A 13,895-nucleotide genomic window follows, 5' to 3' on the forward strand; every position below is an offset into this window, starting at 1 on the left:
ATCATTTTTATTTATTTTTTTTCAAACACAGTCCGAGCAGATTTTTTATCACACACTGCAAAAACTGTGCTAGGTTTGTATGGCCGTAGTAAACTTGTGGCTTTTGTGTCTCTTAAAGCCTGCATTTATTTATGCAAAGTTGTCCTTTTTTTAAAGAAAGCAAAAACAGAGGAAAACATAAAAATGTACCTGATCCTCACTCATTAGGCCGCTGTGCATTACAAGATAGAAGTGCACTAGGACGTCTGAATTTGGAAGGACATCCTGACGTCTGGTCATCATACCACATATCAGCTTATATGCTTGCAGCTTGCCCTCCTTGTACTCATTGGGTAAAGTTGTGGCCTGCACAAAAACAAAGAATACAGAGCACTTTTACAGTGACAACTAAAGCGTTAAAGGGACATGAAACCCACAATTGTTCTCTTTCACCATTCAGAGAGATCATACAAATTTAAACAGCTTTCCAATTTATTTTTATGATCACATTTGCTTGATTCTCATGTTGAAGGAGCAACAATGCACTACTGGGAACAAGGTGAACTCATCGGATGAACTAATGACAAGAGATATATGTGTAGCCAATCAGCAGCTAACTCCAGAGCCAACAAGGTATGCTTTTCAACAAAGGATGCCAGGAGAACAAAGCAAATTAGATAACAGAAGTAAATCGGAAAGTTGTTTAAGGTTTCATGGATCAGACATAACATGCAATTTTAAAGGGGCAGCATACTGTAAAATTGTTTTTCCCTTAATGCGTTTCCGATGTCATACCACAGCATCAGAGAATAAAATCATGATAACTTGCTTCTTTAGGTTTAATTTTGTGTATGAAATAGCTGGTTTTGTTCTTTGACACCACAGCCATCAAAATGGGTTGAGCTTACAGGAAAACCAGATCTCCTTATTTTATCCCTTTCTGTACACACAGATGCTTCCTTATCTTATTTCTGTTTGTATCCAAAACCCCAATACTTAGAGAGAGAACAATTGGAAACAAACATTTTATTAATTATCTCTTCCACCTCCCATTAGGAGTGTAATTTATTCTGCTGGCTGCGTTTAAAACAGTTTTGTATAGCCTATACTTAAAGGGACAGTCTACACTAAAATTGGTATCGTTTAAAAAGATAGATAACGGCTTTACTACCGATTCCCCAGCTTTGCACAACCAACATTGTTATAATAATATACTTTACAACATCTAAACCTCTACATTTCTGCCTGTTTCTAAGCCACTAAAGACAGCTTCTTATCACATGCTTTTTCATTTGCTTTTCACAACAGGAGACTGCTAGTTCATGTGGGCCATATAGATAACAATGTGTTCACGCCCGTGTCTGTCAAAAGATGCTTAGATACAAGGTAATCACAGAGGTAAAAAGTATATTCATATAACTGTGTTGGTTATGCAAAACTGGGGAATGGGGTAATAAAGGGATTATCTATCTTTTAAAACAATAAAAATTCTACTGTAGACTGTCCCTTTAAAGGGACAGTCAACTTCAGATTTTTTATTGTTTAAAAAAAAGATAATCCCTTTATTACCCATTCCCCAGTTTTGCATAACTAACAGGGTTATATTAATATACGTTTTACCTCTGTGATTACCTTGTATTTAAGCCTCTGCAGACTGCCCCCTTATATCAGTTCTATTGATAGACTTGCATTGTTAGCTGACTCATAAATAACTCCACTGGAGTGAGCATGTTATCTATTTGGCACACATGAACTAGCTATGAAAAATTGTCAAATGCACTGAGATAAGAGGCGGCCTTCAGGGGCTTAGAAATTAGCATATGAGCCTACCTAGGTTTAGCTTTAAAGACAGAATACCAAGAGAACAAAGCAAATTTGATGATAAAAGTAAATTGGAAAGTTGTTTAAAATTGCATGCCCTAACTGAATCATAAAAGTTTAAGTTTGACTAGACTGTCCCTTTAAGTATAGAAACTGAGTATAGGAAGGGATATAACAGACCAAAGCAGCTATTTCAAATGTCGATATAAATGTAAATGAGCTACCAATTTAATACTCTCCAGCAGGTAAAATGGAACATTGTGAACAAATTACAGGGCAGAAAAAAAATTAGGGAAAATCTCCCTTTCATTTTGACTTTACTCTCCCTTTAAAGGGACGCTGTACACTAGAGTTCTCTTTGCACAAATGTTTTGTAAATGATCCATTTATATAGCCCATATGGTAATGTTTTTCTAACAATGTATAGTTTTGCTTTTTTTTTTTTTAAATAACATTGTGCTGATTTTCAGACTCCTAACCCAGCCCTAAAGTATCAGAAGTAGAGTTAAAGGGACATTATACACTAATTTTTTCTTTGCATAAATGTTTTGTAGATGATCTATTTATGTAGTCCATAAAGTTTTTTTTTAAATTAATGTATAGTTTTGCTTATTTTTAAATAACATTGCTCTAATTTTCAGACTCCTAACCAAGCCCCAAAGTTTTATGTGAATACTGTCAGCTACCTTCTCAAGATTGCTCCTGTTTGTGTAAAGAGTCTTTTCATATGCAAAAGAAGGGGGAGGGGGGAGTGTCTTATTTGCCACTTGCAGTGGGCTTTCCAGCTACCTTTTCAACAGAGCCAAACTGACAGCTTCTAAGTACGTTTTTAAACAGTTTTATACTGGATTTTTATATCAGTATCTGTGCATATTATTCTTTATAGTAGTGTCTATTACATGCAGTTATATGAAAATGAGTGTATACTGTCCCTTTAAAGGACCAGTAAACACAGTAGATTTGCATAATCAACAAATGCAAGATAACAAGACAATGCAATAGCACTTACTCTGAACTTCAAATGAGTAGTAGACTTTTTATAACAAATTTCAAAGTTATGTATATTTCCACTCCCCTTGTACCATGTGATAGCAATCAGCCAATCACAAATGCATATACGTATAGTCTGTGAATTCTTGCACATGCTCAGTAGGAGCTGGTGACTCAAAAAAAGTGTAAATATAAAAGTCTGTGCACATTTTTTTTAATGGAAGTAAATTGGAAAGTTGTTTAAAATTACATGCTGTATCTGAATCATGAACATTTAATTTAACCTGAGTGTCCCTTTAAGTCTAAAGACTGCTGCTGGCTAATGTTTGTGTAATGGGTCACATGACAATTGGTGTATACTGTCCCTTTACTGTATAAATCTGTTCAAGTAAACAACATTTAAGGAACAAATGACATTATTAAGACTTTTGAAACACACAAATATTGATCTTTACCTTAAATAACCACGATGCAAACATCCTGAGAGGTGGAATCAAATTGGGAGGGGGAGGAGAAGACTGGTTATCTAGGCTGATTGACAGATTATCTCTGATCTGTAGAAGAATCACATAAGAACAATTATTTTACAACATAGAATGTAAATGTGTGGAATCTAAACAGAGAAACAATACAATCTAATGTAACGTATGTGCAGCTCATGGTTCCCTATTATAGTAAATAACTGAAACCCACACTAGTTTCTCTTTCCCTGTTGTAAAATACTTTAGCTACCTAATTTTTTCAACATTCCTAGCCTCCTTGTATGGATAAAAAGCGTATGTTTCTGTGTATAAAATGTATCATTGCTGCCTTTATCTGCCATCTTTTCCCCCGCAGTTTATATTTACTTTGCTTGATAAAATTCCTAAACAGTCTTTATCAGTCCATAAAAAACAAATGCCCTTGTGAGTACTGTATTATATTGTACTGTTCTCTAATAAGCGTCAGTCGTCATTCATCATTGTACTATGATACACTGCCGCCATCTGCTGTTCAGTTTGCAAACTACAGGTGAATTGTGCCATTAAACAGAGTATGAATGTTACACCAACATGAAAAACACCAAGATCAAATAATAAAAAATGTAATTTACAGACAAAAAGTATAAAAGTTTATTACAGGCTTACACCTAACACCATAATATCCAATACCAAATCTATGTTCTATGTAGTAAAACTATCTTAAAAGAATATTAAAAAAAGAAATGTGCAGAAAAAATGATAGTATCCCATTTTTTTAAATTTGGAATTAAAGGGACATGAAACCCAATTTTTTTTCTTTTATGATTTAGAAAGAGCATGCAATTTTAAACAACTTTCTAATTTACTTCTATTATCTAATTTGCTTCATTCTCTTGATATTTGCTGAAAAGCATATCTAGATATGCGCAGTAGCTGCTGATTGGTGGCTTCACATAGATGCCTCGTGTTTTTGGCTCACCCATGTGCATTGCTATTTTTCAATAAAGGATATCTAAAAAAATAACCAAATTAGATAATAGAAGTAAATTGGAATGTTGTTTAAAATTGTATTCTCTGTCTGAATCACGAAAGAAAATTTTTGGGTTTAGTGTCACTTTAAATACTTCTGGGCTTATAAAATAAAAGTTGCCAATAAGACCATTATTCAATCAAAGAGCATACAGCTTTAAAAACATAATTTATGCTTACCTGATAAATTTATTTCTCTTGTAGTGTATCCAGTCCACGGATCATCCATTACTTGTGGGATATTCTCCTTCCCAACAGGAAGTTGCAAGAGGATCACCCACAGCAGAGCTGCTATATAGCTCCTCCCCTCACTGCCATATCCAGTCATTCGACCGAAACAAGCCGAGAAAGGAGAAACCATAGGGTGCAGTGGTGACTGTAGTTTAATTAAAATTTAGACCTGCTTGAAAAGGACAGGGCGGGCCGTGGACTGGATACACTACAAGAGAAATAAATTTATCAGGTAAGCATAAATTATGTTTTCTCTTGTTAAGTGTATCCAGTCCACGGATCATCCATTACTTGTGGGATACCAATAATAAAGCTAAAGTACACGGATGATGGGAGGGACAAGGCAGGAACTTAAACGGAAGGAACCACTGCCTGTAGAACCTTTCTCCCAAAAACAGCCTCCGAAGAAGCAAAAGTATCAAATTTGTAAAATTTGGAAAAAGTATGAAGGGAAGACCAAGTTGCAGCCTTGCAAATCTGTTCAACAGAGGCCTCATTTTTAAAGGCCCAGGTGGAAGCCACAGCTCTAGTAGAATGAGCTGTAATCCTTTCAGGAGGCTGCTGTCCAGCAGTCTCATAGGCTAAACGAATTATACTCCGAAGCCAAAAAGAAAGAGAGGTTGCCGAGGCCTTCTGACCTCTCCTCTGTCCAGAGAAAACAACAAACAGGTTAGATGTTTGGCGAAAATCTTTAGTAGCCTGTAAGTAAAACTTCAAGGCACGGACTACGTCTAGATTATGCAAAAGACGTACCTTCTTTGAAAAAGGATTAGGACATAATGATGGAACAACAATCTCTTGATTGATATTCTTGTTAGAAACCACCTTAGGTAAAAACCCAGGTTTTGTACGCAGAACAACTTTATCTGAATGAAAGATCAGATAAGGAGAATCACAATGTAAGGTAGATAACTCCGAGACTCTTCGAGCCGAGGAAATAGGCATCAGAAAAAACAGAATTTATGTTTACCTGATAAATTACTTTCTCCAACGGTGTGTCCGGTCCACGGCGTCATCCTTACTTGTGGGATATTCTCTTCCCCAACAGGAAATGGCAAAGAGCCCAGCAAAGCTGGTCACATGATCCCTCCTAGGCTCCGCCTACCCCAGTCATTCGACCGACGTTAAGGAGGAATATTTGCATAGGAGAAACCATATGGTACCGTGGTGACTGTAGTTAAAGAAAATAAATTATCAGACCTGATTAAAAAAACCAGGGCGGGCCGTGGACCGGACACACCGTTGGAGAAAGTAATTTATCAGGTAAACATAAATTCTGTTTTCTCCAACATAGGTGTGTCCGGTCCACGGCGTCATCCTTACTTGTGGGAACCAATACCAAAGCTTTAGGACACGGATGAAGGGAGGGAGCAAATCAGGTCACCTAAATGGAAGGCACCACGGCTTGCAAAACCTTTCTCCCAAAAATAGCCTCAGAAGAAGCAAAAGTATCAAACTTGTAAAATTTGGTAAAAGTGTGCAGTGAAGACCAAGTCGCTGCCCTACATATCTGATCAACAGAAGCCTCGTTCTTGAAGGCCCATGTGGAAGCCACAGCCCTAGTGGAATGAGCCGTGATTCTTTCGGGAGGCTGCCGTCCGGCAGTCTCGTAAGCCAATCTGATGATGCTTTTAATCCAAAAAGATAGAGAGGTAGAAGTTGCTTTTTGACCTCTCCTTTTACCGGAATAAACAACAAACAAGGAAGATGTTTGTCTAAAATCCTTTGTAGCATCTAAATAGAATTTTAGAGCGCGAACAACATCCAAATTGTGCAACAAACGTTCCTTCTTTGAAACTGGTTTCGGACACAGAGAAGGTACGATAATCTCCTGGTTAATGTTTTTGTTAGAAACAACTTTTGGAAGAAAACCAGGTTTAGTACGTAAAACCACCTTATCTGCATGGAACACCAGATAAGGAGGAGAACACTGCAGAGCAGATAACTCTGAAACTCTTCTAGCAGAAGAAATTGCAACTAAAAACAAAACTTTCCAAGATAATAACTTAATATCAACGGAATGTAAGGGTTCAAACGGAACCCCCTGAAGAACTGAAAGAACTAAGTTGAGACTCCAAGGAGGAGTCAAAGGCTTGTAAACAGGCTTAATTCTAACCAGAGCCTGAACAAAGGCTTGAACATCTGGCACAGCTGCCAGCTTTTTGTGAAGTAACACAGACAAGGCAGAAATCTGTCCCTTCAGGGAACTAGCAGATAATCCTTTTTCCAATCCTTCTTGAAGGAAGGATAGAATCTTAGGAATCTTAACCTTGTCCCAAGGGAATCCTTTAGATTCACACCAACAGATATATTTTTTCCAAATTTTGTGGTAAATCTTTCTAGTTACAGGCTTTCTGGCCTGAACAAGAGTATCGATAACAGAATCTGAGAACCCTCGCTTCGATAAGATCAAGCGTTCAATCTCCAAGCAGTCAGCTGGAGTGAAACCAGATTCGGATGTTCGAACGGACCCTGAACAAGAAGGTCTCGTCTCAAAGGTAGCTTCCAAGGTGGAGCCGATGACATATTCACCAGATCTGCATACCAAGTCCTGCGTGGCCACGCAGGAGCTATCAAGATCACCGACGCCCTCTCCTGATGGATCCTGGCTACCAGCCTGGGGATGAGAGGAAACGGCGGGAACACATAAGCTAGTTTGAAGGTCCAAGGTGCTACTAGTGCATCCACTAGAGCCGCCTTGGGATCCCTGGATCTGGACCCGTAGCAAGGAACTTTGAAGTTCTGACGAGAGGCCATCAGATCCATGTCTGGAATGCCCCACAGCTGAGTGACTTGGGCAAAGATTTCCGGATGGAGTTCCCACTCCCCCGGATGCAATGTCTGACGACTCAGAAAATCCGCTTCCCAATTTTCCACTCCTGGGATGTGGATAGCAGACAGGTGGCAGGAGTGAGACTCCGCCCATAGAATGATTTTGGTCACTTCTTCCATCGCTAGGGAACTCCTTGTTCCCCCCTGATGGTTGATGTACGCAACAGTTGTCATGTTGTCTGATTGAAACCGTATGAACTTGGCCCTCGCTAGCTGAGGCCAGGCCTTGAGAGCATTGAATATCGCTCTCAGTTCCAGAATATTTATCGGTAGAAGAGATTCTTCCCGAGACCAAAGACCCTGAGCTTTCAGGGATCCCCAGACCGCGCCCCAGCCCATCAGACTGGCGTCGGTCGTGACGATGACCCACTCCGGTCTGCGGAATGTCATCCCTTGTGACAGGTTGTCCAGGGACAGCCACCAACGGAGTGAGTCTCTGGTCCTCTGATTTACTTGTATCTTTGGAGACAAGTCTGTATAGTCCCCATTCCACTGACTGAGCATGCACAGTTGTAATGGTCTTAGATGAATGCACGCAAAAGGGACTATGTCCATTGCCGCTACCATCAAGCCGATCACTTCCATGCACTGCGCTATGGAAGGAAGAGGAACGGAATGAAGTATCCGACAAGAGTCTAGAAGTTTTGTTTTTCTGGCCTCTGTCAGAAAAATCCTCATTTCTAAGGAGTCTATTATTGTTCCCAAGAAGGGAACCCTTGTTGACGGAGATAGAGAACTCTTTTCCACGTTCACTTTCCATCCGTGAGATCTGAGAAAGGCCAGGACAATGTCCGTGTGAGCCTTTGCTTGAGGAAGGGACGACGCTTGAATCAGAATGTCGTCCAAGTAAGGTACTACAGCAATGCCCCTTGGTCTTAGCACAGCTAGAAGGGACCCTAGTACCTTTGTGAAAATCCTTGGAGCAGTGGCTAATCCGAAAGGAAGCGCCACGAACTGGTAATGCTTGTCCAGGAATGCGAACCTTAGGAACCGATGATGTTCCTTGTGGATAGGAATATGTAGATACGCATCCTTTAAATCCACCGTGGTCATGAATTGACCTTCCTGGATGGAAGGAAGAATAGTTCGAATGGTTTCCATCTTGAACGATGGAACCTTGAGAAACTTGTTTAAGATCTTGAGATCTAAGATTGGTCTGAACGTTCCCTCTTTTTTGGGAACTATGAACAGATTGGAGTAGAACCCCATCCCTTGTTCTCTTAATGGAACAGGATGAATCACTCCCATTTTTAACAGGTCTTCTACACAATGTAAGAATGCCTGTCTTTTTATGTGGTCTGAAGACAACTGAGACCTGTGGAACCTCCCCCTTGGGGGAAGCCCCTTGAATTCCAGAAGATAACCTTGGGAGACTATTTCTAGCGCCCAAGGATCCAGAACATCTCTTGCCCAAGCCTGAGCGAAGAGAGAGAGTCTGCCCCCCACCAGATCCGGTCCCGGATCGGGGGCCAACATTTCATGCTGTCTTGGTAGCAGTGGCAGGTTTCTTGGCCTGCTTTCCCTTGTTCCAGCCTTGCATTGGTCTCCAAGCTGGCTTGGCTTGAGAAGTATTACCCTCTTGCTTAGAGGACGTAGCACTTTGGGCTGGTCCATTTCTACGAAAGGGACGAAAATTAGGTTTATTTTTTGCCTTGAAAGGCCGATCCTGAGGAAGGGCGTGGCCCTTACCCCCAGTGATATCAGAGATAATCTCTTTCAAGTCAGGGCCAAACAGCGTTTTCCCCTTGAAAGGAATGTTAAGTAGCTTGTTCTTGGAAGACGCATCAGCTGACCAAGATTTCAACCAAAGCGCTCTGCGCGCCACAATAGCAAACCCAGAATTCTTAGCCGCTAACCTAGCCAATTGCAAAGTGGCGTCTAGGGTGAAAGAATTAGCCAATTTGAGAGCATTGATTCTGTCCATAATCTCCTCATAAGGAGGAGAATCACTATCGACCGCCTTTATCAGCTCATCGAACCAGAAACATGCGGCTGTAGCTACAGGGACAATGCATGAAATTGGTTGTAGAAGGTAACCCTGCTGAACAAACATCTTTTTAAGTAAACCTTCTAATTTTTTATCCATAGGATCTTTGAAAGCACAACTATCCTCTATGGGTATAGTGGTGCGTTTGTTTAAAGTGGAAACCGCTCCCTCGACCTTGGGGACTGTCTGCCATAAGTCCTTTCTGGGGTCGACCATAGGAAACAATTTTTTAAATATGGGGGGAGGGACGAAAGGAATACCGGGCCTTTCCCATTCTTTATTAACAATGTCCGCCACCCGCTTGGGTATAGGAAAAGCTTCTGGGAGCCCCGGGACCTCTAGGAACTTGTCCATTTTACATAGTTTCTCTGGAATGACCAACTTGTCACAATCATCCAGAGTGGATAATACCTCCTTAAGCAGAATGCGGAGATGTTCCAACTTAAATTTAAACGTAATCACATCAGGTTCAGCTTGTTGAGAAATGTTCCCTGAATCAGTAATTTCTCCCTCAGACAAAACCTCCCTGGCCCCATCAGACTGGGTTAGGGGCCCTTCAGAACCATTATTATCAGCGTCGTCATGCTCTTCAGTATCTAAAACAGAGCAGTCGCGCTTACGCTGATAAGTGTTCATTTTGGCTAAAATGTTTTTGACAGAATTATCCATTACAGCCGTTAATTGTTGCATAGTAAGGAGTATTGGCGCGCTAGATGTACTAGGGGCCTCCTGAGTGGGCAAGACTCGTGTAGACGAAGGAGGGAATGATGCAGTACCATGCTTACTCCCCTCACTTGAGGAATCATCTTGGGCATCATTGTCATTGTCACATAAATCACATTTATTTAAATGAATAGGAATTCTGGCTTCCCCACATTCAGAACACAGTCTATCTGGTAGTTCAGACATGTTAAACAGGCATAAACTTGATAACAAAGTACAAAAAACGTTTTAAAATAAAACCGTTACTGTCACTTTAAATTTTAAACTGAACACACTTTATTACTGCAATTTCGAAAAAACATGAAGGAATTGTTCAAAATTCACCAAATTTTCACCACAGTGTCTTAAAGCCTTAAAAGTATTGCACACCAAATTTGGAAGCTTTAACCCTTAAAATAACGGAACCGGAGCCGTTCTTAACTTTAACCCCTTTACAGTCCCTGGTATCTGCTTTGCTGAGACCCAACCAAGCCCAAAGGGGAATACGATACCAAATGACGCCTTCAGAAAGTCTTTTCTAAGTATCAGAGCTCCTCTCACATGCGACTGCATGTCATGCCTCTCAAAAACAAGTGCGCAACACCGGCGCGAAAATGAGGCTCTGCCTATGATTTGGGAAAGCCCCAGAGAATAAGGTGTCTAAAACAGTGCCTGCCGATATTATTATATCAAAATACCCAGAATAAATGATTCCTCAAGGCTAAATATGTGTTAATAATGAATCGATTTAGCCCAGAAAAAGTCTACAGTCTTAATAAGCCCTTGTGAAGCCCTTATTTACGATCTTAATAAACATGGCTTACCGGATCCCATAGGGAAAATGACAGCTTCCAGCATTACATCGTCTTGTTAGAATGTGTCATACCTCAAGCAGCAAGAGACTGCTCACTGTTCCCCCAACTGAAGTTAATTGCTCTCAACAGTCCTGTGTGGAACAGCCATGGATTTTAGTGACGGTTGCTAAAATCATTTTCCTCATACAAACAGAAATCTTCATCTCTTTTCTGTTTCTGAGTAAATAGTACATACCAGCACTATTTCAAAATAACAAACTCTTGATTGAATAATAAAAACTACAGTTAAACACTAAAAAACTCTAAGCCATCTCCGTGGAGATGTTGCCTGTACAACGGCAAAGAGAATGACTGGGGTAGGCGGAGCCTAGGAGGGATCATGTGACCAGCTTTGCTGGGCTCTTTGCCATTTCCTGTTGGGGAAGAGAATATCCCACAAGTAAGGATGACGCCGTGGACCGGACACACCTATGTTGGAGAAACATAATTTATGTAAGAACTTACCTGATAAATTCATTTCTTTCATATTAGCAAGAGTCCATGAGCTAGTGACGTATGGGATATACATTCCTACCAGGTGGGGCAAAGTTTCCCAAACCTCAAAATGCCTATAAATACACCCCTCACCACACCCACAATTCAGTTTAACGAATAGCCAAGAAGTGGGGTGATAAAAAAGTGCGAAAGCATATAAAATAAGGAATTGGAATAATTGTGCTTTATACAAAAATCATAACCACCACAAAAAAAGGGCGGGACTCATGGACTCTTGCAAATATGAAAGAAATTAATTTATCAGGTAAGTTCTTACATAAATTATGTTTTCTTTCATGTAATTAGCAAGAGTCCATGAGCTAGTGACGTATGGGATAATGATTACCCAAGATGTGGATCTTTCCACGCAAGAGTCACTAGAGAGGGAGGGATAAAATAAAGACAGCCAATTCCTGCTGAAAATAATCCACACCCAAAAGAAAGTTTAATGAAAAACATAAGCAGAAGATTCAAACTGAAACCGCTGCCTGAAGTACTTTTCTACCAAAAACTGCTTCAGAAGAAGAAAATACATCAAAATGGTAGAATTTAGTAAAAGTATGCAAAGAGGACCAAGTTGCTGCTTTGCAAATCTGATCAATCGAAGCTTCATTCCTAAACGCCCAGGAAGTAGAAACTGACCTAGTAGAATGAGCTGTAATCCTTTGAGGCGGAGTTTTACCCGACTCAACATAGGCAAGATGAATTAAAGATTTCAACCAAGATGCCAAAGAAATGGCAGAAGCTTTCTGGCCTTTTCTAGAACCGGAAAAGATAACAAATAAACTAGAAGTCTTTCGGAAAGACTTAGTAGCTTCAACATAATATTTCAAAGCTCTAACAACATCCAAAGAATGCAACGATTTCTCCTTAGAATTCTTAGGATTAGGACATAATGAAGGAACCACAATTTCTCTACTAATGTTGTTGGAATTCACAACTTTAGGTAAAAATTCAAAAGAAGTTCGCAACACTGCCTTATCCTGATGAAAAATCAGAAAAGGAGACTCACAAGAAAGAGCAGATAAATCAGAAACTCTTCTGGCAGAAGAGATGGCCAAAAGGAACAAAACTTTCCAAGAAAGTAATTTAATGTCCAATGAATGCATAGGTTCAAACGGAGGAGCTTGAAGAGCCCCCAGAACCAAATTCAAACTCCAAGGAGGAGAAATTGACTTAATGACAGGTTTTATACGAACCAAAGCTTGTACAAAACAATGAATATCAGGAAGATTAGCAATCTTTCTGTGAAAAAGAACAGAAAGAGCAGAGATTTGTCCTTTCAAAGAACTTGCGGATAAACCTTTATCTAAACCATACTGAAGAAACTGTAAAATTCTCGGAATTCTAAAAGAATGCCAAGAAAAATGATGAGAAAGACACCAAGAAATATAAGTCTTCCAGACTCTATAATATATCTCTCTGGATACAGATTTACGAGCCTGTAACATAGTATTAATCACAGAGTCAGAGAAACCTCTTTGACCAAGAATCAAGCGTTCAATCTCCATACCTTTAAATTTAAGGATTTGAGATCCTGATGGAAAAAAGGACCTTGCGACAGAAGGTCTGGTCGTAGCGGAAGAGTCCACGGATGGCAAGAGGCCATCCGGACAAGATCCGCATACCAAAACCTGTGAGGCCATGCCGGAGCTACCAGCAGAACAAACTAGCATTCCTTCAGAATCTTGGAGATTACTCTTGGAAGAAGAACTAGAGGCGGAAAGATATAAGCAGGATGATACTTCCAAGGAAGTGATAATGCATCCACTGCTTCCGCCTGAGGATCCCGGGATCTGGACAGATACCTGGGAAGTTTCTTGTTTAGATGAGACGCCATCAGATCTATTTCTGGAAGCTCCCACATTTGAACAATCTGAAGAAATACCTTTGGGTGAAGAGACCATTCGCCCGGATGCAACGTTTGGCGACTGAGATAATCCGCTTCCCAATTGTCTATACCTGGGATATGAACCGCAGAGATTAGACAGGAGCTGGATTCCGCCCAAACCAGAATTCGAGATACTTCTTTCATAGCCAGAGGACTGTGAGTCCCTCCTTGATGATTGATGTATGCCACAGTTGTGACATTGTCTGTCTGAAAACAAATGAACGATTCTCTCTTCAGAAGAGGCCAAGACTGAAGAGCTCTGAAAATTGCACGGAGTTCCAAAATATTGATCGGTAATCTCACCTCCTGAGATTCCCAAACTCCTTGTGCCGTCAGAGATCCCCAAACAGCTCCCCAACCTGTGAGACTTGCATCTGTTGAAATTACAGTCCAGGTCGGAAGCACAAAAGAAGCCCCCTGAATTAAACGATGGTGATCTGTCCACCACGTTAGAGAGTGTCGTACAATCGGTTTTAAAGATATTAATTGAGATATCTTTGTGTAATCCTTGCACCATTGATTCAGCATACAGAGCTGAAGAGGTTGCATGTGAAAACGAGCAAAGGGGATCGCGTCCGATGCAGCAGTCATAAGACCTAGAATTTCCATGCATAAAGCTACCG

The 13,895-nt window shown here is 40.3% G+C and overlaps 1 protein-coding gene across 2 annotated transcripts in view; it reads right to left on the bottom strand.

The window, feature by feature from the left end:
• The window catches only part of RALGAPA2 (Ral GTPase activating protein catalytic subunit alpha 2), a 1,332,894-nt gene that overhangs the window by 764,214 nt on the left and 554,785 nt on the right, over positions 1 to 13,895 (bottom strand). For both annotated transcript variants that reach the window (XM_053712011.1, XM_053712010.1), the window contains 2 exons: positions 3,246 to 3,344; positions 190 to 345 (listed from right to left, as the gene is read on the bottom strand). In XM_053712011.1, coding sequence (XP_053567986.1) covers positions 190 to 345; positions 3,246 to 3,344 — 255 coding nt within the window. The remainder of the gene's footprint in view (positions 1 to 189; positions 346 to 3,245; positions 3,345 to 13,895) is intronic.

This window comes from Bombina bombina, chromosome 4 (assembly GCF_027579735.1).
Source record: "Bombina bombina isolate aBomBom1 chromosome 4, aBomBom1.pri, whole genome shotgun sequence".
Classification (NCBI taxonomy): Eukaryota; Metazoa; Chordata; class Amphibia; order Anura; family Bombinatoridae; genus Bombina; species Bombina bombina.